This window comes from Sphaerodactylus townsendi, linkage group LG03 (genome assembly GCF_021028975.2).
Source record: "Sphaerodactylus townsendi isolate TG3544 linkage group LG03, MPM_Stown_v2.3, whole genome shotgun sequence".
Classification (NCBI taxonomy): Eukaryota; Metazoa; Chordata; class Lepidosauria; order Squamata; family Sphaerodactylidae; genus Sphaerodactylus; species Sphaerodactylus townsendi.
This window is the reverse complement of record NC_059427.1, coordinates 132,901,565-132,927,174: the sequence shown is the minus strand read 5'-3', so window position 1 is coordinate 132,927,174 and position 25,610 is coordinate 132,901,565. Positions and strand designations below refer to the sequence as shown.

At 41.1% G+C, this 25,610-nt stretch overlaps 1 protein-coding gene across 3 annotated transcripts in view; it reads left to right on the top strand.

The window, feature by feature from the left end:
- Positions 1-25,610, top strand: part of PITPNC1 (phosphatidylinositol transfer protein cytoplasmic 1) — a 169,669-nt gene that overhangs the window by 135,501 nt on the left and 8,558 nt on the right. For all 3 annotated transcript variants that reach the window (XM_048491695.1, XM_048491694.1, XM_048491696.1), the window contains exons 6-8: positions 8,787-8,882; positions 17,591-17,746; positions 20,709-20,772. In XM_048491695.1, the coding sequence (XP_048347652.1) occupies positions 8,787-8,882; positions 17,591-17,746; positions 20,709-20,772 (316 nt within the window). The remainder of the gene's footprint in view (positions 1-8,786; positions 8,883-17,590; positions 17,747-20,708; positions 20,773-25,610) is intronic.

Here is a 25,610-nt window from a genome sequence, read left to right as displayed (position 1 = left end):
GATCAGTTCTTCATTCAGAAGTCATATAATACCATGTTTTGTTCAACAAATGCTTAGTCTCTGATCTGTAGGTAACAAATTCCAGTTAGTGTGTAGACACTAATTAATCTGTTTCTTGCCTCCTCCCTTCTTCAAGAAGGAAAGACTTTCTCACTATACTGCCATCTATGCAGGTTGTAGCCACAAGGAACACTCATACCCAACAACCTGTGATTTGCAAATTAAGATGTCACAACAAACGTTAATAAACCAACTAAAAATCCTAGTCTGAAATTCTAGTTTGGTGCTGACCTACAGACACCAGTTTGTTCAGACATCTGCATTCAGACATCACAGCTAACCAAGGTGACATCAAAATGTATAAAACATGGTTAATCATGGGATCTTATTGGAAATTAAATAAGCTAAGAGTCAAAATGGCAGCCCAGTTGCTTATTAGTTTGCCTTTATGGTATTTATTAGGGTAACAGTTGATTAAAAAAAAAAACTAACTGGCACATATTGTGCTTTCAAGAGTACATTTTATTCTGATTTGAAAATTCCTCTTGTGATTTGGTCCCATGCATTTTATATTGCTTATATTACTAAACTATTACACTGGTTAAAAAAAAAAGTCCCCAAGCATCTCCCTAATTTCTTCTTTATTTCATAATATTTATTTGTCCTTTTTATAATTCTCATATTGTTAGGAATACAGAATGTCCTTGCCATTTGGTTTCTGTTCTTTGCCAATATAGACACACAGATTGGGAGTTTTATGTTTCTCTTCCGTGGGTTTTAAGCTGTTCTTTTAAAATTTTAAATATAAATATTGCAGCCTGATTGCAGATGTAATCAAATTATCTCTCTGTTAAATCCAAGAGCATTTCAGGGTATTTGGCTTCAAAAAACAAGGAGGAGGAGGAGGAGGAGAGTTGGGTTTATATTCCGCCCTTTCTCTCCTATAGGAGACTCAAAGGGGCTTACAAACTCCTTACCCTTCCCCCATACAACAAACACCCTGTTAGGTAGGTGGGGCTGAGAGGGCTCAGAAGAACTATGACTAGCCCAAGGTCACCCAGCTGGCATGTGTGGGAGTGAACAGGCTAATCTAATTCCCCAGATAAGCCTCCACAACTCAAGTAGCAGAGTGGGGAATCAAACATGGTTCCTCCAGATTACAGTACACCTGTTCTTAACCATTACGCCACTGCTGCTTCTTAGGTGTGAGTGATCATGTTCTGGAGTTTGTTATATAGTTCACGCTCTCTCTGTCTCTCTCACGCTTTCTCTCTCTGTCGCTCTCTCTTTCTCTCTGTCGCTCGCTCTCTGTCGCTCTTGCTCTCTCTTTCTCGCTTGCTTTTTCACTCTCTGGCTTTCTCTCTCTCTCGTTCTCATTTGCTCTCTCTTTCTGTCACTCTCTGTTGCCCTCTCCCTCTCTCTCGCACTCCCGCTCTCTCTCTTACTCTTTGTTGCCCCACCTACCTCACAGGGTGTTTGTTGTGAGGGGGGAAGGGCAAGGAGATTGTAAGCCCCTTTGAGTCTCCTGCAGGAGAGAAAGGGGGGATATAAATCCAAACTCTTCTTGTTGTTGTTTGCTCTTGCTCTGTCGCTCTCGCTCTTGCTCTTCTCTCTCTCTCTCTCTCTCTCTCTCATTCTCTAGTTGCCACTCTCTTGCTCTCTTTCGCTCTTGCTTGCTCTCTCTTTCTCATTCTCTCTCTCTCTCTCTGTCTCTGTCTCTCTCTGTCTCTTTCTCTCTCTCTCTCTGGGAAGAACCTTTGGGTCATCCAGGGGTTACTTTGGGCTGCACCCTTAACAATTAGAGGATGAATCTGCAGTTCTTAGCATTCCTGTAGATACAAGTGTGAAATAGGCATTCAGAGGAAGAGATGGAAATTCAGGTTTGCTTTTACTGTGCTTTACTTGGGCAGGTTTGATATTAATCCAAATTGGCTATTATTTCTGGCAATGCTTGGGAGAAATGCAAAGGAATAAGTGCAGGGAAAATAGTTGGCCTTAAATAAGTTATTGAGCCCTCTTTTTCAAATTACAATGCATTTATAAAAAGGCTGCAAATAATGTCATTATGTAAAGTAAGAATGTAAAGTAAGGCCGTTTCCGCACGGCCTTTTTATGGCGCCCTGGGAATGGTAAAAAAGCTGTTCCCAGGGAGCCATTCGCACAGGCGGCGCTGCTGCTAAGCAGCAGCGCCGACCTGCCGTCGCTCCCCCTCCCCCAGGGTGGCGTCAGGCCGCCCTGAAAAACAACCCTTTAAAGGGTTGTTTTTCCCGCAACAGCGTGTTCAGCCGGTCGCTTGATGCGAACAAGCACCGCCCGGAGAACCTTCGCTGTTTCAGATCCGACTCACCCCGTGTCCCCATCGTTGGCCTGCACTGGCCGTGAAGCCCCGCGCTGTCCTCCAGAACCCTGGAGGTTGGGGAGGCCTCCTCCTGAGGCAGCCCGCATACATGCGTGACGAGCGGCCTCCGCCCTCCGCGCCCGGCCAGAATTCTTGCCCGGCGTGGAAGTACTATCGGCGGCAACACGTCGGCAGGAAGCGGCCTAAGAATGAGCAAGGGGGACAGTTATGGAGCTTTCCCCACAAGTGCTGTGACAAAGCAATGTACCTGCTTCTATTTCCTTTAATTGTTAGGTTAATGGGAGATGCTTAAAAGTTGAACAATAGATCCTTCTGTCTCCCAGAATTAGGCAGAAAAGGGAAAGAATTGCCAGGATTGGGCTGCTGGATATAACACCATAAAATGTTTTGACAGGAGTAATAAAACATTTTGAAAGCATTTTAAAGTCATGTGACACTTAAAACAATTTTAAGTGTTATAACAGCTGTTAAACATCTTGAAAGCATTTTGAAAATGTCAAAATTTTTGTTTCTGCTGTGTGGCATGGCCCATTGCTGTGTTCAGATTTGTGAGTTGGGATATGTTCTATAATGTGATGGTGACTTTGAGACGACCTGGTGCAAAAAAACATTATTTGGTTGTAGTGGGAGAGGGTGGCCTTTGGTCATGGTGGGGGAGGACTGCTGCCCATATTGGGGGGGGGGGCAAAACTCAGATTTTGCCCCGAGCTCCATTTTCCCTAGCTACACCTCTGATAGAGATAGAGAGAGAAGAAGAGAAGAAGAGTTTGGATTTATATCCCCCCTTTCTCTCCTGTAGGAGACTCAAAGGGGCTTACAACATCCTTGCCCTTCGCCCCTCACAACAAACACCCTGTGAGGTGGGTGAGGCTGAGAGAGCTCCGAAAAGCTGTGACTAGCCCAAGGTCGCCCAGCTGGCATGTGTGGGAGTGTACAGGCTAATCTGAATTCCCCAGATAAGCCTCCACAACTCAAGCGGCAAAGTTGGGAATCAAACCCAGTTCCTCCAGATCAGAGAGATGGGAAATAATCTGTTATTTGGGTATGAACTTTAGTTTTACACTGGCTAAGATTTAAATTCTGAGCCAAGAAATGCTCAGTTTCTCACTCATCCCATCTGCAATCTGTGAATAATAATGCTGACCTACTCTGTAAAACCTTTATGAAGTTTGCTGCATTATGTTACATAAGATATCTTGCATACAACCATATCCCATTGCCTATATGTAAACCTGTGGGCATGATTAATGCAGCTACTTGGTTCCTGGCAGTTGGAGACACAATCTAATTCAATGGTGGAGGACATTCTTTGCATGCTGAATATTCATGTTCAGACTATTTTAATTTTGATGAAACGTGGGAGAATGTCTGTTTTGATGTTAACGGACCTGATTTCTGAAGAAGTGTAAGAGAAACAACTTTGAATCAGCAACTTGTCAGGTCAACTGGAGGCTTTAAGCTATGAAATACTTACAATGATTTCCAATGAACTTTTAAAATACCTGCAGAAGGATAGCTTAAGAAATGATAATCATATAGTAGACTTTGAAGTTAAAAAGTGTCTGTAGACAAGGAAGAAGTTCTGGCAGCCATTGATAAACTAAATGCTACCAAATCCCCTGGCCCAGATTGCATTCACCCAAGAGTTCTTAAAGAGCTGAAGCATGAAATTGCTGATGTTCTCACTTTAATATGCAACTTATCCTTGAAATCTGCCTCCATCCCTGAAGACTGGAAGATGGCCAATGTCACACCAATCTTTAAGAAAGGATCTAGGGGGGACCCGGGAAATTACAGGCCAGTCAGTTTGACATCTGTTCCTGGTAAATTAGTAGAATCTGTCATTAAAGATAAAATTATAAAACATGTACAAAAAGCAAAACCTGCTGAGAAAGAGTCAAGCATGAAAACTTTTTTTGCAGAGGCAAATCCTGTCTTACAAAACTTACTAGATTCTTTGAAAGGGATGTAAAATAGGCATGTGGATAAGGGGAACCAGTGGACCATTTGTCTACTTGGATTTCCAAAAGGCTTTTGACAAAGTTCTACCTCACCAGAGACTATTGAGAAAACTCAGCAATGAAGGAATAAGAGGGGAAGTCCTCCTATGGATTAAAAACTGGTTGAGAAACAGGAAGCAAGAGTGGAATTGTAAATGGGAAATTTCTCTCTCACAATGGAGAGTGTTGAGGGAGTGTGGTGTCCCCAAGGATCCAGTATTGTGACCAGTGCTCTTTAACCTATTCATAAATGACCTGGAAGTAGGGGTGGGTAAGCGTGGTGCTTGGCCAAGTTTGCAGATGATACCAAATTATGTAGAGGTGGTGCAGAAGCCACAAAGGATTGCGAAAGGGAGCTCCAAGCCCGGACCTTGATAAATTAGGTGAGAGTGGAGGCTAAGATTTAAAATGGCAAATGCAGTTCAATGTAGCTTAAAATGCAAAGTGATTACACATAGGGGCAAAAAAAATCCAAAACTTCACATACATGCTTCACAGGGGTCCAGTGCTATCCAGTCCTACCCAGACCAGGAAAGGGATTTGGAAACAGTGCTTAATTGATAGTTCCATGGGAATGTATCAACTCAATGCATGGCAGAAAGCTGTGAAAAAAGGCAAACTCTATGCTGGGGATGAGAATGGGAAAAGGAATTTGATAATAAAGAACTGCAAAAGAATTGTCATGCCCTATATATAGAAGCCGTGAGATGCGACCACGCACTTGGAGTACTGTATGTTCAGTTCTGAGGTCACCCACATCTCAAAAGGATATTGAAGAGATAGAAAAAAAAGTGCAGAGAAAGGGGCCTTGCAGGATGATTGAGGGACTGGAGCACCTTCCTTATGAGGAAAGGCTGCAGCGTTTGGGACTCTTTAGTTTGGAGAGGAGACGTCTGAGGGGGGATATGATTGAAGTCTATAAAATTATGCATGGGGTAGAAAATGTTGACAGAGAGAAGGCACTTTTCTCTCTTTCTCACAATACTAGAACCAAGGGGGCATTCATTGAAAATGCTGGGGGGAAGAATTAGGACTAATAAAAGGAAACACTTCTTCACGCAACGTGTGATTGGTGTTTGGAATATGCTGCCACAGGAGGTGGTGATGGCCACTAACCTGGATAGCTTTAAAAGGGGCTTGGACAGATTTATGGAGGAGAAGTCAATTTATGGCTACCAATCTTGATCCTCTTTGATCTGAGATTGCAAATGCCTTAACAGTCCAGGTGCTCGGGAGCAACAGCCGCAGAAGGCCATTGCTTTCACATCCTACATGTGAGCTCCCAAAGGCACCTGGTGGGCCACTGCGAGTAGCAGAGAGCTGGACTAGATGGACTCTGGTCTGATCCAGCTGGCTTGTTCTTATGTTCTTATGTAAAGAATATTTTTATTTAAGGTAATCAAGGAATGAGGTTTATATGTTTATATTGATGTATTATATATGGTTTGTGTATAAGCTGTGTAGTATATGTGTGACTTTAATATACAATTAAATTACTTGGATATCATCTGTTTTGTTGTTTGATTAATGTTACAAATATGATTTCTGGTTGATTAGTTCCATGTTCAGTCTCTGGCATCTCCAGTTTAAAGTGATCTCAGGCAACAGGTGATAGGAAATACCTTAGTTTGCTTGAGATCGTAGAGAATGACAATAGTGAGCTAAATGGATGTCATTGTGCCACTTAACGTATAATATTTCCAACTTTCAAGATATGTCCACTGTTAGTTAGCTAACTGGGTAACTAGTATAAATCAGTCATAGCTATCAATATGATAGAGAGTTGCTTACTTTTTTCTGGCTGGGTTCCCTGCCTTAACAGCTACACAAGTTGGACAAATTTGGCAGATGTTGTATTTCCTGGCAAATAGATACAATAAAAAAATTGACTGCTGAATTTCTGCTTGGAGATTCTCTTACCGTGAAAGGCCAAGTTTACTTTTATTACCAAGTAAATAATTTTACACAAAATGTTGTCTTGCTGTACTGTAGATAGGGTTGCCAAATCCTGCCTGGCAAATGGTGAGAGATGTTTGGAGGTGGATACAGGGGACAACAGTTGGCGTCCATGCACAATTATGTCACTTCCAGCACAATGTAGGAGTACCGGCATTACTGGGGGGGGGGGGGGGCTCTAGCACTTGCTCCCAAAATTCTACTACAGTTCAAGTCAAGGAACCTTTATTGGCATAGTAATAATACAGTGTTGAGTACATAAGGTTCATTCAGCTGAATAAGGAAAGAAAAAATTGGCATAAGATTATGGATATAAATTAAGAAGTATAAAATTAATTTTATACGTTAAAAAGAAGAGAAAAAAGGGAAAGGAAGGTATTGTTCAAATTTTGCTCCTGGAGCTCTGGCATATGTACAAGTCAAGAAATTTAGCAACTGCATCATTTACATCGCTGCTGGGATTGTCTTAATAAAAAGATAATCTGTTGTAAATTAGGCACGTGCTCTTTTTTGATCAACTGGGATGATAAACATTTGGTTCTGGGTACAGCATAAAGGGGACAGTAGAGTAGGATATGGTCTATGGAGTCTACACAGTCTCCATTGCACGTACATAGCCTTTGGTGTTAGGGAGTTTTGGTGAATCTCCCTGTTAATAAACTGATGGAAGAACATTGCAATGGGCCAATATCATTGCTCTTCATAATCTGAGCACAATTATTTGATGAAGGTATTCCCCCCCCCCCCCCCGCCCTATTTCCAATGTAAGGAATGCCCAGGGCAAGAGGAAAGCAAGACCTGGAGGCCTTTTCAGTTAGGGTTTGATGTTCCTGATCGAGCAACCTCCTTTTCAGTAATTGAAAAATCTCTTCGGATGAAAGCCTGGCTAAAGAGTCCAAGGAGTAACCTAACTTGATGATTTTAGATTCGATAATACCCCACCATTCAGATTAACAGAGAGTCTGAAGGGCTTTGTACATCAGAAAGTTGTACATCACAGTTGAAACAAAAGCACAGCCAATATTTGAATATGACAAGCCAGGCTCTTGTCTCTAAGAGGTGTTTCTATTAAAGTTTTGGGGAAAGTGATAGAGCTTTCCCCCTCCCCTTTGCAGTGTCAGCACTTCTACATTGCAACAGAAGTGACATCATCATACGCAGATGTCAATCACTACCGTCCTTTTGCTTGGCTGCTTCCACCTGCTAAACAGGTAAGCATCGGTAGGCAGAAGCAGGAATCACTGAGAGATTGCCCACCTGGGAACCCTAAAAGTTGATCATTTAAATGTGTGTTTTATTTTTAGACTAGTGTGATAATTATTAAATTAGGTTCCATTCCAATGGCAACTTTAAACAATTGCCCAAACTTCATCCTGTGGATGTGAGTACAAACATAGAGGCAGGTTTTCAAAAGGTCATTCCTGAGGCTTCAGGATGAGCATAACTGTGATATTTCATGGTAACTGAAACAGACTTTAATTATTTATTTCATTAATTTTATATACCACCCTTCCCCTCACAGGCTCAGGGAGACTACCAACATTTTATAAAACAGTCAAATCATATTTTAACAAAATTTAAAAGGCAGAGGAAAGCAACCAATGTCCATTTATACATACTCTACAACTTCACTATATCTAAAATAAATGTACCATTTCTGAAGGTATGGTCTCATATCATACATCAGGCAGAGACAGCAAAGGATGTGGCCCTGAGCTTTATGTATTTTGTGAATACAGGATAATACATATTCTTTAATACAGGGAGACAGGCATGGGTCCTTTATGTTCTCCGCTCCTACCTGGCACACATGATGCACAGGTCTGCCCTCTAGGTGCCTTTATCATCACTGTGACAACATATTGCCGTGTGGAGGGAGAGGAAGAAGTGGGCTAATCCGAGCATTAACAAAATGTAAATTTTATATCAAAACATACTAGTTGGGACCTTATGTTGTGCACTTTTTCATATATGTGCTTATCTTCTATAAATATGGTTTAAAAAATTGGGTTTCATGGGGAACCAAAGCATCAGATAAGATAGGAATCCATAGCTGGCATAATCGAGTTCTTTCACTACTAGAATAAGGCTAACTCTTCCCCTCTTGGAGCTTTTTCTCTTAAAGTGTTTATACATAATTTGCATGTTTGTGTTGTGAACACAAGAAATGGAAGTTGTATCAATAACATAACATTTATTTTCATTGTAGTCTCACTGAGACAAGACAGATTATATAAAATCAGTCAGTTCAATCAATAGATGGTACTAGATTATTTGTCTTCAGATTCTGTATTAAGTTACATATAAAAAATAAACCTATGGGTCTGCAAAGAACTTAATCTGTTGCTTTGAAAGCAATATCTTTGTCCTTTAAAATTAGTGCATAACACTGACTCTCAGGGTTGAGGAATTTTTTAATGAATGCATGACTGTTTAGAATGCTAAAAGTCTGTCTACTTTAATCCATGCAGATATTTGATAACGAAGCCAAAGATCTTGACAGAGAAGTCTGCTTTATTGATATTGCCTGTGATGAAATTCCTGAGCGATATTATAAAGAGTCTGAGGTAGGTGAAGTATTTTATGCTTTGGATTGGTTTTATGGTTGGCAGGCTGAGGGAAGGCCGTTGGGGGTGTACAGGGTCACATGTACTGTGACATCACTTCTAGAGAAAGCCCAGAAGTGACTGGGAATTGCTGGAAAGAGATTCCCAGAAATAAGGTCCAGGAAGAAGTGGTGGATGAATTTACAATTCTATTTAGAGCTTTTGGTGGAAAAGGGTATAGTTCCTAGAGTGGCCACCGAAGTGAATTTAGCCAAGATTGAGTCAGAGCAGGCAGCACGCATCTGTGAAGGGAACTCCTAGTCACACCCTTTTCCTTGTAACACTCTTCCTCATGGAATTTGCAGATCTGCCTACATTTTAGAAATAGATAAATAGATGATATGATGTACGAGAAAAGCCACTATAGGCAGAATGAAGTGTGAGATGCTATGGAGAGGCAAGGGTTGATTTTAAGATTGCAGAAGAATGGCTTAGGAAATCAGCTGCCACCTCCTCCAGATAACTTTAAGGAAAGGCATGGGGTTCTAAAGCCAGGCCTGTGATAGAAGCCCAAGTAGCAACTTGTCAATTAGCCAGCATTGATTCCAGGATTTCGAGCAAGATACTTAGACTCTGTGCTTGAGAAAAGCAGACTGTAGATACCATAAATAAAAAGGAAAAAGAAAAATTAATTACCCAAATTAAACAAGTGTGTACATTCTACTTTTTTGCACAATTTATTGAGCTTTTGCAAGAGGCCCAACCAATGGAAATGTTACTCAGCTAACCAATGGAATCCTTACTTGGTGCTTTTCTTATTGCTAAGATTTCATCTTGTTTTGCCCACCAGACTTTCGAATCTATATTTGTTGTTAGGTGGCTAAAAGTTTGCATTTGGGAGGATAAAAGTTGATATTTTCAAGGAAGCTGAATTCTGCACCCAGTGCCTCATTCTGCCCCCATATTTTGCTTACACAGAATCATGTACGAATGAATTTATGGAAAATTGCACATCACTAAGAACAATATATATATATATATATAAGTTGTCTTGTCTGGAGTGCTGTTTTATGTCCTTTTTTTAATGTGTTGCTTGTAGGACATTCTATTTTAATGTTACATTCTAGGTGAGCATCAGTAAATTAAAGGTCTTGGGCATGAATCAGTGTAATTTGAATGACAGAGTTGACATCCTTGCCCACCTCTTGCAATCTGGGGAAAGATTCAAAACACTACACAAAATGTAACTTGTTGGTCACAGTTTTTGTCTTCCTTGTCCAAACCACAGCAGTGTTGAAAAAAAGGTCCCACTGCTGCCTTAGAATAATAAAGCTACAATTCCCACCTTCTTAAGCTCCATGATTGATGGCAGTGAGTCCAGAAATTATGGAATTTGCTAATGCTGTGATTGAATCTAAAAGTGCCTCTGCAGTCCAAGGGACAGCAAAACTAGAAGAAAATTTCCCTGTTTAGTAGCACTTCAGTAACACTGTAAGAAGATCTTTCGTAAGACCTGTCTGTTGTCTGCTGTACATGGTCTGTTTCTTAACAGGGTTTCTCTTTGTGTGTGAAATGGTGGGAACTGCTTGCTGGAGACTTTTGAAACTATCCACGTAGCAGGTGGAAATAATAAGCCGCGTTTAAGCAAAAATCACGGAGCACAACAGTGGAGGATAAAAACTATAGCAATAGTGAATACCCTATATACTCGAGTATAAGTTGACCTGAATATAAGTCGAGGTTCCTAATTTTGCCCCAAAAAACTGGGAATACTTATTGACTCGAGTATAAGTCTAGGGTGGGAAATGTAGCAGCCAGTTCCCCCTGCCCACTTCCATCCGAGGCCCCGCGGGGTCTCCGATGGAAGTGGGCAGGGGATCTCTGCACCAGGCTTGGATCCAGGCTGGATTTGAGCCCAGCGCAGGGTGCAGCCTGGCCTGCTTCCCCTCCCCACCTCCATCCATGTTGTGTCATTTTGGTCCCCCCCCCCCATGTGGTGATTCCCGGTAGCTATGCCACTGGAGCGGAGCCTCCCCTCTCTTGCTGCAGGGGGTCCTTCAAAGCCTCCCTTCTCTCGCTGCCATGGTGGGAAGAGAGGGGGTTGGCAGGGCTGTCAAAGCCTTGACTTGAGTATAAGTCGAGGAGGGCTTTTTCAGCACAAAAAAGGTGCTGAAAAAGTCGACTTATATTGGAGTATATACAGTATGTCACTTTCATTTCAATTTCAAGCAAATACTTTAAGCCTAAGTAGAATTATTGCGGATTTTCTGTGAGATAATGGAGAGTACCTTCGTGCTTTTTAACTCTTTCCCTTTCACATATAAAGCACACGAACATTGGCTTCTTCATAGATTTCAGGCCAATAGCTTTGTCATGCACATTATAGATAACATTCTTGACCATATCCAATGGTGGGATTCAGCAAGTTTGCACCATTTCGGCAGAATTGGTTGTTAAAATGATGCTTGTAAACCACCACTGATTTCCATGTCCCTAGAAAAAGTTGTACATGCGTTCAAACAGAGATTCCTGTACCCATGCACACTTCCCTCTTTTCTTTCCTCTTGCCAATATCTAGCATGCTGTTGGCACACTGGACAGCAAATGTCAGTTTGAAATTCTTTGGTCTTCCCATTTTTTAAATCTTTGCTTGGCAACAAATATCAGCCATATCTCAATGGAACAATCATTAGGAGTTTAAATAAAAAACAGACGTTGTAATAGAGAACTTAGTGAATTTTCTTTCTGTGTTATGTTCATTAAGTAAATTTGTCCTCTGATTTAGAAGCAAACACAGATGATGAGATCCTTTGACTGAAAAGGCCATGGATTGTACTGGACACCTTTCACCTAGGAAGAATGCTCTGTCACAGAGCCGTACCTTGATCGATAGAAACTCTTCCTTTTTAGTCCACTTGGGCTATGATATGGCCCTCAAGTCAGTTAAACAAAGATTGTGGGATATTTCATCTGTGCATCTTTGAATGTACTCCAGCTCCATATGATCCCCTTCCTTCCTTAACATCAATTATGCTACATCTTTTTACTGTGCTGATTATCTAAAGAACTTAACAGTTGCCCATTATCGCTGGCTTTTTACCAAGCCAGATTAAATGTCTTTCCATACCAGTTCAGTCTGTGCACTTGTAACATTCAGAAGCCTGAAACCTTGTCACCCATTATTTTAACTTGCAATCACTATATACATGAACAACACAGGTAGATTTTTCCACTGTTGAAAGGGTTAAGCATAAATTCCATACAGCCTAGCATGAAATTCTTATTAGAGGATGAGAGTCCTCAAATCAACTTGACAATAGCAAAAATTTTAGCAGAGGTGTTTAGGAGAAAGAATCAGGGACTACTGGACACTGATTGTTTTCAATACTCAGATATTTATGAGTTGAATATTATCATTTTAATTGATTGTGTGGATTAATCTGATGTCTGGTTTGCATTTTGTGTTTTCTATTTTGTATGGGTCTATTGACTGCAAAGTTCTTAATTAAATGTAAACTCAGATGTAGTTGTTCCCTATTAAAAAGCAATATAGCAATGCAAATGTTTTGCCTAAAATAATTGTATCTAAGCATAATCACTTCAAAATGAGCAAGATCAAGCATACAGATGGAAGTCAATCAAGTAGTCTTAACATCAGATGTCAAGCTATATAAATTTAGAAATGCAGATGGTGACCAAGATCAAAAGCTGCTTAGAATCACACAGAGCCCAGATAAACTGTTATATTTTCTCATGAATAAGCTGTCCATCTGTTCTTCCCTGTATACATTCATGAAACTGCTTTATACTAAGAAAGCCCACTGATCTATCAAAAGTCAGTATTTCTACAGTAAAAGTGTATTGGGGCAGCATTTTAAGGCTCCCGGGCCTGGTTTTCTTTAATTTTGTAGGATTTGGGGAACATTGAGAAGGGGGAAAGGGTAACTGGACTCTCTGGTTTGACATTCATTGTGGTGGGCTTGCCATATTGGGCTGTGGTTCTTCTGGGATTTTCTGGTTTGATGTTGGTTCTATGGGGCTTATTGTTACTGTTTAAAAATTGTCAGCTTTTAGACAATCATTGCTATTGTGCATTTGGCTATTGGCTTCTTTGCCCTGAAGAAAGCATGGATTTTTTTCTGCCATAGGAAACAATGGAAACAAGTAGGATAGCTGAAGTCAACTTCTTCATGTACTTGTGGAACTGAACCCCTTGATCCAATTTGCTTAGAAGCTGGGTGATCTTTAATGGACACGCAGGACTAGAATCCCTACAACTGTGATGAAATTTGTTTGAAAAACAGCCACTCCCACCTTCCCTCCCCCCACCCCTGCATAAATGGTTGTCCAGAAGAAATACTGGACCTGAAAATTTTCATTATATACAAAACACACTCACACACCCAAATCCAAAATCCAACATGGTAACTGTGACCCAAATAATCCAGAATCCTGCCTTGAAAGCTGTTTCTGAAATCCAAATAATACCATTTTTTTCTAATTCATATGCTTAAGCTACAGCCAAATTCATTTCAATTTCAAAAGAGGTTTGCCATGCAGAACAGGGGGAAGGGAGATATGCTGTTAGAGAAAATCAAATCCTAAGGCTGGAAGCTGGCCATAATGTTAGGGACAGTGTAAATTCAATCTTTAATAGGAAGGATTTTAAAAAACAACTTGATTTTGTGCGCTGCTTCCATGCCATCATAGAAACATGTTGAAAACAGTGAGACCTACTCATACTGAACAGTCACAGGATTACAGCCAACATCTGTCTAGTTCAAAGCATAATAGTTGAGCAAGCACCATATTAACAACCATTTTTAACCACTTGTTTCAGAATTTCCCTTTCTTCACCTCAGTGCGTCTGCAGATATAATTTATGAGGGAAATTCATTCTGACAGAATAATTTTGCTAGCAAATGGCACAAATTACTCTGTGTTTTTAGTACTTTGTAATGCCAAGTGCAGGATGTTTTAAAAATAGCACTTTCAGTATCAAGTGAACAAAGCAGAAATACTGCTGCCTTGATGCTTGATTCACAGTTAGATATAAAGGAAAACTTGGAGCTGTGTGTAATTATTGTCTTTTGTTGGTGGTATGTATGTATTGAGAGGGGAGCAACTGTGCCCATTTGAATAATCTTTTTTTCCCCAAAATATTTTCTGACTACACTGAAGGATTTTTGAATTGGCATGGCTTTTCTGAATGAAATGAGCACTTATTTTGAAAAAAAAAGGAAATTGTGAATAATATTTACTATCAGCATGGCAGAGCTGACTGAAACATCAAAAGCAAACATCTGTCATTCATAGTAACGTTTCTGGCAGTTACTCATTGTGACTTTATTTTAGAAGGCAATGCTATGAAAAATTCACATCTACAAAAAAGCATCCACCAAACATTTCCTTCAACCCAACATAAATTTGGGTTCACATTTGAAGCAGAAGTCACTCCTACCTTTAATTGTGTACAGTGTCCCTGTGTTTCCATCCTATTAACATGGCTGTTAAGAGAACTGGAAAAATTTGAAAGCAGAAGAGTGGCAAACTGACATGCCCACTTTATCTTCCAGAACTACCCAAATATTGCTGCAACTAGCACAAGTGCGTTAGCTAGGGTTGCCAAGATCTCCAGACTTCAGAGATAGGTTCCCCTACAGAAAATGGCTGCTTTGGAGAATGTATGGTATTATACCCTAATCCTACTGAGGTCCCTCCCCTCCCAAAACTCCACCCTGTCTAGGCTCCACCCCCAGATCCCCAGGAATTTTTCAACCTAGCGCTGGCAATCCCAGCATTAGTCTCAAGCAACCAGAACTCTCCCCGAAACTGACTGCAGTTCATAGCAGCAAACTTGGCTGAAGGACGTTTAGGATATGTTAAGCTGGGGACAAAAGGATAGCCCACCACCTGCTCCTTTCCAACCTAAGAATCTCTCTTGATCCCTATTTCATGCCCACAAAAAGAACCACAGAGGGATCTCACTGATGTTGCTTCATAAAGCTGCTTAGCTGCGAAGGTTACAAGCCCAGGATCAGATGTTCAGGGGAATGGAGATGGCAGATCTGAGGTAGAAGATGGATTGCACCCCTTCAGACAGCATGTGGTGGATCATAGTTATGAGTGCTCCCATATGTTGAGCTTTTATGTTTAACAAACCATAGTCTGTTTTTTACTGTCATCTTAACAACTCCCTGGAACTAAAGGTACAGTCTTTGGGTCTCATCGAATTTAACAGGTTTGAGAAGTACAGTGGAACCTCGGTTTTCGTTGGTAATCCATCCGAAAAGAATCGATGAAAACCGAAACTGATGAAAACCGAGGCAAACTTTTCCATAGGAATCAATGTAAATCCAATTAATCGGTTCTAGGCACTCAAAAAAAAATACCAAAAACACATTTTTTTTTGGTGAATAAACATAGTGTTTAATGCTGAAAACAGTAACAAACAATAACACTACGACCAGCTTCAGAGCCAGTGGACCAATGTCGCACCAGAAAGCTGTCCAAAGAGGTCTGTTTCTGACGCCTCTTTAAGATTTGTCTGAAATGGGGCAAGACATTGTCATTAAACAAGTTGCAGACACAGCCTGCAACAGCTTTGTCCGGGTGATTTTTCTCCTCAAACCCTTGCATCTTACTGCAAATTGATGAAAACCGAGGCAAATCGATGAAAACTGAGACAAGTTTTTGCTGAAAAAATCGATGAAAACCAAAACCGATGAAAACTGAAGGCAATGAAAACCAAAGTTCCACTGTAACTTGAAATTTGTCTGATGGCACAGTACCTCAGGTACCTGGTCATAAATTAATATTAATTGGCAACAGCCATGGCCTTAAAATAATGGATAGGGTTTTCTTCTTTAGTTTCACCCATAAGGTTTCTAATCAGCTTCCTTCTCAATTAATAACTTCTATTGTTATATTTTATTGTTGTAGGCTGACTTGAGTGCCTGTTAGATGGAAGTGTGAGAAAATGAATTTAAAAAAAACAACCCTAAATGAACATGCTGTTTAGTGCCATTAGAGAAACTCATAGGCAGATTATGAAGTATTGACAGAAGAGGACACGTTTTAGAGACTGAAATGTAGAACTGTAAATACCCACAAAATATACATTTATTTCTCCTGGCTCACTGTAGTTTCTGGGCAAACTGTTGTGCATGCTTTTTTAGAGTAGAACAAGAAGTGTGTAGAAAAAAAGTTTCAGGCCATAATTCTTAAGACTAGTGTGCATCCTGTGTTGCACTCTCAGCAAAAATACAGAGATAAAATGGTGCTGGTTTCAGATTGCTTGGGACTTCTAGAAAGAAGAAACAAAATGGAAACCATCCAGCAGAAAATAATGGATCAAATGCCTATTTATCACCAAATATAGCCCTGCCAAGACCAAGAATCTGTAAGATAGGAATGCTCCCCTCCCAAAAAAGTAAGATTTCTTTCATTAGGTTGGTACAGTTTTCAAACTAGTGATGCTGGATTGGATCTTGTACCATGGTACTAAAATTCCCAGAAATGTACCCAAATGGTTGTATGTACACAGCGAATGTCTGACATAGAAATTGAACCGAGAACTAACACATCTAAATTCAGCACTTATTGTCATACTAAATCTAAGTCTGTTGGAAAATCTTAACCTATTTGGCCATGTGCATTGAAAACTTAGGACCAAACAGTGATGCAAGAGATCTATAATCACTTCTTTTTTTAAAGTTCAAGACAGTCTTGGGAGGAAGAAATAGAATTGGAGAAATGATCCAATGGAAGGAAGGTCACTTAGCTTTTTCCCTTCTTTCAAGCGCCATTTATTCATTCATTCATTCATTTATTTATTTAATAATCTGATTTATAAGATGCCCTTCCTCATGACAGGTTCAGGGCAGCTTACAGCAGGAATTCTTAATTAAAATCGCTGTCAGTTCTTATCATATCATATGTTATTTAATTTAACTTACTCCCCCAGCTGTTTCTTGCCCTTTGTGGAAAGTATACAGGCATCAGGGAAACATAAACATCCCCTCCATTAGTACCACTGTTCATGGATTGCTCCATGTCATGTCTGGTTTGATCCTGTTACAGTACTGTAGTTTGAGCCTGACATGGTCTCACACCAGATGCAGCTGACTTTAATAACAGATAACCTTTAATGGCATAGTACAAAGATTTAAAATAAAATACAAAAATATTTAAAAGACAAAATACGAAGCAAAATTAAATCTTGTTTATGACCATGCATAAAAACCTGGCCGTTTGCTCTAGAGCATCATGGGATTTGTTGTTTAACAGATAAACTGTCTTCTGGTCTGTCCAGCACTCTAAGCCCATCAATAAGGTTGAACGGAACTTTGTCTGGCCCGGTTATGAAGGGGGCAATAATACAAAACATGGTGTACAGTTTCTGCAGTTTTCAGCGTGCAGATGAGCAGCTGACTTATAGATGGAGCATGGGCACAGATACCAGTAGATACTGCTGGTCATTTTTTCTTATTTAGCTCACGTCACATAAATTGATGTTGCATAACTATGCCTTAATCCGATGGCTTGGGAGATCTTATTGTCTGTGCCAGTGCTTGACTTACATTATTGTAGCCAAAATAATTTCCTGCTTGTTACTAGCAAGGCCAAGCCCTTCCAGTTTGTGTTGCTTTTCTGTATTTTTGTGCTCCCAGTACAGATTTATCCTCTGACAGTTTTTCCCCTCATCAAAAAAAGTCTTTCTTTTATAGGATCCAAAATATTTCAAATCAGAGAAGACTGGGAGAGGCTTATTAAAAGAAGGCTGGAGAGAGACTCAGCAACCCATCATGTGTTCCTACAAGTTGGTGTCTGTAAAATTTGAAGTATGGGGACTTCAAACTCGAGTAGAACAGTTTGTTCACAAGGTGAGTGAAGGATGATGCCCCTGCACAGCTCTTTCACTGTCCTTATCTTGTGCATGATCAGAATATGCATAGGTCAGGGAGGTATGGCTGAATCTCATTTCAGTGTTTTTGGTTACATACTCTAAATGCTAAAGGAGTAACATAAAACATTTTCACTTATTGGGACTGGGAGTGCTAGTTACTCTCATTACACCCAAGACAGAAGCTTACATATGTAAAGTGTAACTACTTTACATTTTCCATTTCTATATGTGTTCAAGAAAGAGGGAGAACCTTGAGCTATGTATAGACTTTCTCAAGTTATCATTTATGCACTCAGAATGTTGCAAAAGTTGTTTATATTTCATAGGTGTCAAACTTGCGGCCATCCAGTTGTCATGGACTACAATTCCCATCATCCCCTGCCAGCATCATGCTGGCAGGGGATGATGGGAACTGTAGTCTGTAACATCTGGAGGGCCGTGAGTTTGATACCTGTGTTATATTTGATTCAAAAGCAGAAATTATTCGAGAGGAACAAAGTGGGAAAGGAACTGCAACAAGCTGTAACACAGCATGACGATCGGAGTAGTGTTAGAATGTGAATGTTGTTCATTTCCATTGTGTATGTGTTTCTTCCTTCTGATGCTTGGCAACCTGGTGTAGGCTCAGAGCCTTCCAATAACAACTGTGCAGTTGTTACAAAGAATTCTTCCATATCTCAAAGGCCTTAGAAGTAATTCCATCCATCTTTGAACCGTGCCTGAATTCTTGATAAGTTTCTGACCTGTTTTTTTTGGAGAACATTTTCTGAAGTGAGGACTGCCCAGGAATGTTATGCTTTCAAGGCAGCTCAAAACGAAAAAAATGTACACTTTTTCTTTAAAACAGTAGTTTTAGTTCAGCTCTCATGAGTAGATAAATGATCCTTTAAACATAACCCAAGCATGGAAATCAGAGTGTCAGGATGTATGTGGTTTGTTGGCTAATCATTTTATGTGTGTAGATGGGACTGATAAATAAAAAATAAAATAAATAAACAGGCCATGAAAGACAAAATTGTGCAAAGTGTGGGCTCCAGAACTGACATAAAAATGGTTGCTTCCCTGAGGCCCCTTCCACACATGCAGAATAATGCACTTTCAATCCACTTTCACAATTGTTTGCAAGTGGATTTTGCTATTCCACACAGCTGCAAAATGTATCAAACATGAACTGAAAGTGCATTATTCTGCATGTGTGGAAGGGGCCTTGGGATGATTTTGCATGTCAGAATTGCTCCATGACTTATCTGGGGAGCAAACCTGCTGCAGGGCTTCTCACCCTGCTTGTAGTTCCCCACTGCTCCCTGGCTCTTTCCTTCACTTGAATCAGAGCCAGTGAGGGAAGCCCTGAATGGTTCCCCAGAAGCCCAGGGCTTTCCCATAAGTACCGTTTGAACACCGCAAGCTCTTCCACAGTCTCTTTCACGCATTCGTGGGCAGCCTCAGTTTTCTGCGTTCGGATTGGCTGAATCTTGCTCCATTCCCCACACTTACTTTTACTGTTTTAGTTTTAAATGACTCTGAACACAAAACAGGTGCTGAGAATTGTCGCCCTCGCCCCACTCTAAAATCCTTGTGTGTGCGACGGGATCGCCATCCTCTACTCCCCTCTGTCTGAAATCCTTATGTGTGCAACGGGATCGCCATCCTCCACCCACCCCCTCCCCCGTCTTAAATCTACAATCCTTGCGTGTGCGAGAGAATCGCCACTGTCCCGTTCACAGCGCCTGCACACGCTGTTTTTCTGCCCAAGGTTTCTCCCTCCTTTCTAAAAACCAAGGTTTCTCCCTCTGGTTTTTTTTCACTGCAGGGGGGTAGGGGTGAGACACCGATTCTCAGCATCTGTCCATTGGTGGTGTGGGCCAGAGCGGCAAGGTGGGAAAATTGGCCCTGGTTTTGCTACAGAGGAGTTTTGCATGGCAGCAGAAGCCTCCAGAGCAACAAAGGGGAATTTCAAAAGAACCTCAACCTTTGTGGTTCAGGAAATTCATGGAGCAAAGCCAATGCTGCAGGGTGGCACCAGGGCAAAAACCTGGCAGCTATGCTGCAGCACTGGGGGCAGTTCAAAACTCCAAGTTGCATCGGGGCACTCCCTGTGCCAACAGAGGAGCAATTTCAGCATCTAAATCAGCCTTGGTGTCATTAAGTTCTATCTCTTTGATTTCAAGGATAAGAATACTTTATTCAACTTAGTAGTATAGAGACAATCTGGGCTTTTAATCTGCACATACATTTTTAGGTTTTTCTGGTTGTTTCTTCATTTGGTACATGAGAGCAAGTAGAGTAAGCCAGTAAAAAAGCACAGGAAAAAATGTAGTACTAGCCACAAGCCTTCATCTGTGACTTCAGCCTTAGTGACTTTCCTCTCAGTAGGGAGGCTCTCTCAGTTAAGGGATCTCTGGCAAATTGTTCTGGTGCCCATCCTTACCACTGTATCATTTTATAGCCAGTTGTTATTTAACTTAGTAAGCAGTATCAGACAAGTATAGCAATATGCATGCCTACAACCAGGACTATTTGTGGTATATGCAAGGAAATTCAATAGCAACGCATAGCACCTTTATGAATCTTCTTAGAATGCCCTCTCTAATTGGTTATAAGTCTGGCAGGATCAAGCCTTACCTTAATGATATCAAAATTGTATGCATGAATTACTTGCAGCGTCCCCTCCTATCTGTATATGTCTAATAGGAACGCAAATATCCAGATGAGTGTACTCTCTTGTTCTTCTGTCTTGTTCGTGTGTGCTTACTAACAATAGGATCACTTTTCAGAGACAGAACGTTTAGGATACATCCAAATGCTTTTAAAATGTATCAATTAAGGTAGAGCCTTGCCATTCAGAACATCTGTGGTCTTAAACCTAGTGCAAACAAATTGTAGAATATTGTCTCTGACTATTTCTTACAGAGGTTCCTTAACATTGTTCTCATTTACAGGTAGTCAGGGATATATTGCTGATTGGGCACCGACAGGCTTTTGCATGGGTTGATGAGTGGTACGGTAAGTAATTTGTTAATTAAAAATATACAAGTAGGAACCTGCAAGGACTTGTGGGAAGCATCTCATTTCTCCCTCCCCCACTATTTCTTTTCCTGAAAGCCCCCACAGCCTCTCCCTTTTTCCTGCTTCCTTCTCTCCTTCTAGGGTTGCTGATCTCCAGGTGAAGCCTGGAGAGCTCCTGGAATCACAATAGATCTCCCAATTACAGAAATCAGTCTCCAATTAGGGGTACAGTTTTAGCTTGAGAAATTCCTGGAGATTAGAGGTGGAACCTTGGAAGGGCAAGGTTTGGGGAGGGGAGTAACCTCACTGCCATAGAGTCCACCCTCCAAATAGCTGTTTTATCCAGGGGACTTGATCTCTGTCATTTGGAGATCAGTTGTAATTCTGGGTGATCTCCAGTCCCCACTTGGAGGCTAGCAACCTTGATTCCTATGGAGGAAGTGATTTCTTGGAGGAGTGGAATCTGTGACCTTCCTGAGGTCCTTCCTGGCCTCAAACCCCATTGTATCCAGGCATCATCCCTCAAATCTCCAGGTGTTTCATAAGCTGGAGTTGGTAACCCTATCTCCTTCCCACCATATAACCTACATGTATCTGCCCCTCTGCCTTAGCTTTCCCACTCTCTCTCCTCCACCAGCAGCCTCTACCTAGGAAAACTCTGGCCTGGTTGTGTGATGCCAACCACTGGGCCAGACCCACTGGCATTGTAGGGAATCCTCAAGAACTTGTGGGGTGGCACCTCACTTTCCCTTATATTTACCTCCCCACATTATTTCCTCTTTCCCTCCTCCTGGCAATCCCCATAACACCTCCCCTTTCCCTGCCTCAGTCTCTTTTTCTCAGCTGTTCACCTTTTATCTGCATCCCAACTTCAGCTGTATTTTATTTTATTTTATTTTAATTTATATCCCACCTGGAAACCAAAGCAGCTTACATAAGCAGCTTACATCAGCAGCTTACATCATTTTCTTCTCCTTTTAATCTGCACTGTGAGGTAGGTTAGGCTGAAAGTATGTGACTGACCCAAAATCACCCAGTGACCTTCTACAGCAAGATTTGCACTTGGGTCTCCCAGACCCTACTATAAAGTTCTTAACTACTACACCACACTGATTTTCATAGCTGAACTGTAGCAAGCCATTGAATAGTAAAAGCAGCCAAGCCTAGTTGAGTCATGCAAGTCAGTTGAAGGTTGAACAGTAGCAAGCAGCCAAGCCTGCTTAAGTCATGCAAGTCAGTTGGAGGTTGGAAGTCACCCAGAGGTTGCTTCCAGGCCTAGCGTTGCCAACCTCCAGGTGGGATCTGGAGATCTGCCAGAATTACAACTGAACTTCAGATGTTCTGTCCCCCCTGGAGAAAATGACTGTTTTGGAAAGTGAATGATGTGGCACTATATTCAGCTGAGACCTATCCCGTCCCCAAACCCTGCCCTCCTCAAACTCCATCATAACACTCCATCATAACACCAGGAATTTTACAACCTGGAGTTAGCAACCTTTGTCAGGCCTGGCCCCATTGAGTCAAAAGGCCAAAATAGATATGGAAAGAACCTTACCTTCTCCTCCATCTTTTTACTCACAGAAACTTAGCCTGGAATACTGTACTTGCTTATCAGCAGCCACTGAGGGAATTTGTTGCTTAAAGCCACATGTTCTCATTTTAATTTTTGGTTTTTTTCAACTCCAATGTATTTTTAAAAGATTTATTCGTTTTTTGCAAACCTGAGCCTTTTTTAGGTTTGCAGAAAGATCCGTTTTGCCTGTTCACAGCTCCAGTTATCAGATATAAGTATCATCAGATTTGTGGGAGCCTGTGGAACTTGTGGGGAGCATTCCATATCCTTTCAAGGGGAAAATCCCATCTCCATAAAATTAAGGTTCACAAAATGGGAGTGATCCATGAAATTGGAAGGGTTAAACAGGGATCTAAACTGGAGTTGGGTATAATGTCAAATCAGTATAAAGGGAGGTATGAGGCATTTGTACGTGAGCAAGATTGCTGCGGAGTCCAGCAAACATATAATGCTGAGGAGTCCAGCAAAACAAAAGTAGAGGTGATCCATGAAATTGGAAGGGTTAAACAGGGATCTAAACTGGAGTTGGGTATAATGTCAAATCAGTATAAAGGGAGGTATGAGGCATTTGTACGTGAGCAAGATTGCTGCGGAGTCCAGCAAACATATAATGCTGAGGAGTCCAGCAAACATTATATACTCCAAACTCTAAACTATGGGTCTATGTTGTATCTGTATCAGCCCATACTTTCAGCTTCCATATATTTAAACCTGTTAACTAAAAAAAATGAAAATACAATGTTATACCTACATATTAAAACGGAGGCCGTTTCCGCACGGCCTCCTTCCGCCCCCACGCCGCCAAAAGTGCGGGCGGCGTGGGGGCGGAAGCCCGTTCGCGATGCAAAGCATGCTGAACGGCTTAAGCGGAGGCCGGTATGCAGGCTGCTCCACACAGAGCCGCCTCTGCGTCACTCCGCTCCACGGTAACGTCCTCACCATTAAGCCTGCAGTTCGCGTCCACGCTGCCCGGCCAACATACCCTCTGACCCCTGGAGGTCGGAGGCCAGTGTGAAGCGAGCTGAAGCTGACGCCTCAAGCAGGCTTAATGCAGGAGGACAACGATAGTGAAGCGGAGATTTGAGACAAGCGTCTTCCCGGCGGCGGTTTGCACCCGTACGACGCGGAAAGGGCAGCTCCCTTTCAAACAAACAACCCGCTAAAGCGGGTTAGTTGTTTAGAAGCGACAGCGCCGCCTCTGGGGAGGGAAGAAGAGTCAATTCGCCCGCTGCCTCAGGGAAACCTTTTTTTGGCGCCCAGGTCAGCTTTTCTTCAAGGTAAATGGACGTCGCGCGGAAACGGCCTAAACAAATACAGTTTAAACCCCACTGATACTAAAGCACATACCTCCTGAAACAAATACCTTGGACGACAGTTCTAAGAATGAGTTCTGTGAATGTCATAGAGTGAGTCTGTGTATCAAAACTATACAATAAATATGCATTATATTTGGAAATACTTGATAAATTGGTCTCCACCATTCCCAGTGTTCCTAACTGTACTTTAGAAATGGCAAGAGGGGCTCACAATGGCTTGATTAAATAATCTGAAATTAATTCCAATAATTTATTAAAATGGGCTGGTGTGGTTCAGACATGCGAAAGAACTATTCAGTATCATTTCCTGAATTCTTCATTTGGCCCTTAGAGAATGTTACACCCTCTACTAACTCAAGTCATCTGCAGGATTTTCAATGAAAAGTATCTTGAGTATAACTACATGAATGTAAGTAGCAATAACTATCTTTACCTTTAAAACTAGGAAGATTTCAGAGAAAAGTTTTCTTTTTTTATGGCATAGGTTTTAAAAAACATGCAGTGACAGCCAAAAATCAAATAAACACAGGCTTTTCTCTTTTAGTTTCCTTAGAACAGTTCTGGAGAAGGAAAAAAAAAAAACTGCCCTGGGTTTAAATGAAAATTATCGCTTCCTTACATGGCATACCTCCTTCACCTCTGCAGAGATTTATGTCATGGTCTTTTTTCAACTCTGAATAAATATAGAAAATACAGGTATCAATAAATGTTAGCCCTGTGTTGTTTCTCTCGTGCATAACAATATATGCTAATCAGATATAAATAGGGAGAATTGGCAGAGCTTGGGTAGAGATTGAGCAAACTTTTTAATGTGTGTGTGGGCATTTGTGTTACTTTCAACTTACACTGACCCTGTGAGTTAATGTCTTCCAAAATCCTTTATCGTTAACAGCTTTTCTTGAGGCCATGGTTTCCTTTTTTTAGTCAGTCCATCTCATGCTGGATCTACCTCTTTTCCTGCTGCCTTGAAATTCTTGTAGCATTATTGTCTTCTCCAGTGACTCTTGTTGTCTCATAATGTAACCAATGTGCGATAGCCGCAGTTTAGTCATTTTAGCCTCTGCAAGAGTTTAGGCTTTGTTTAGATCTAGAACCCACTGATTTGTCTTTTTGACAGTCCACAGTATCCATAACACTCTCCTCCAACACCACATTTCAGAGTAATCTACTTTCTTCCTGTCAGCTTTCTTCATTGTCGTTGTCTTAATACAAATGAGTGTAATGAAGAACTTACCGGTATACCTTGTTTCAGTCCACAGTCAGGCTCCTTCTAGTCACTTTCCTTGTCACTTTATTTTTTCCAAGTATCTGCTGATGTCAGTACCAAACCTGCTTAAAAGCAGCCCCTCTACTCCTACAGTCCAGCTGGGAGTTTTGTTTCCACAGTTCAGTGGTGCAGAAATAAATCAGCAAAAGAACAAGCAGACTGAACATCCTAATTGATAAAGCAATGCTGTTTAACAAAGCATTGGTAGTAATGGGCTTATGGGACTCAAGAAAGCAGTTCCAATAACTAAAAGCAAGGGTTAAAATCAGAAAGTATTTTCACTGAAATACAGATGTTCACTTGGTGCACATTACAATGTACCTGGAGTTTCCTATACTAAACTGACACCCATATAGGAAAAAAAATATCCCTGTGTGAATCTACTCTCAGAAGTTTCCTTTCAGAATTGCCAGAGAAGATACCAGTAAATGTTTGTGTGTGTGTGGGGGGGGGGGGGGGGGGTGTATTAAAAAAGGGTAGTTATCAAATAAAGGTGTCCAAATAGACTTATACAACAAAACAAATAACCCCAGATAGCTGCAAATACAACAGCAGCAAGTGGAAAATTCAGAAGGGCTTGAACAATAGAGGTTAGCATTTTTAATCTTCAAAGCACTGATCACGCAGTAATCCTAACAGCCCATGAAATGAGGATTATTATCTGCATTTTTACAGACGG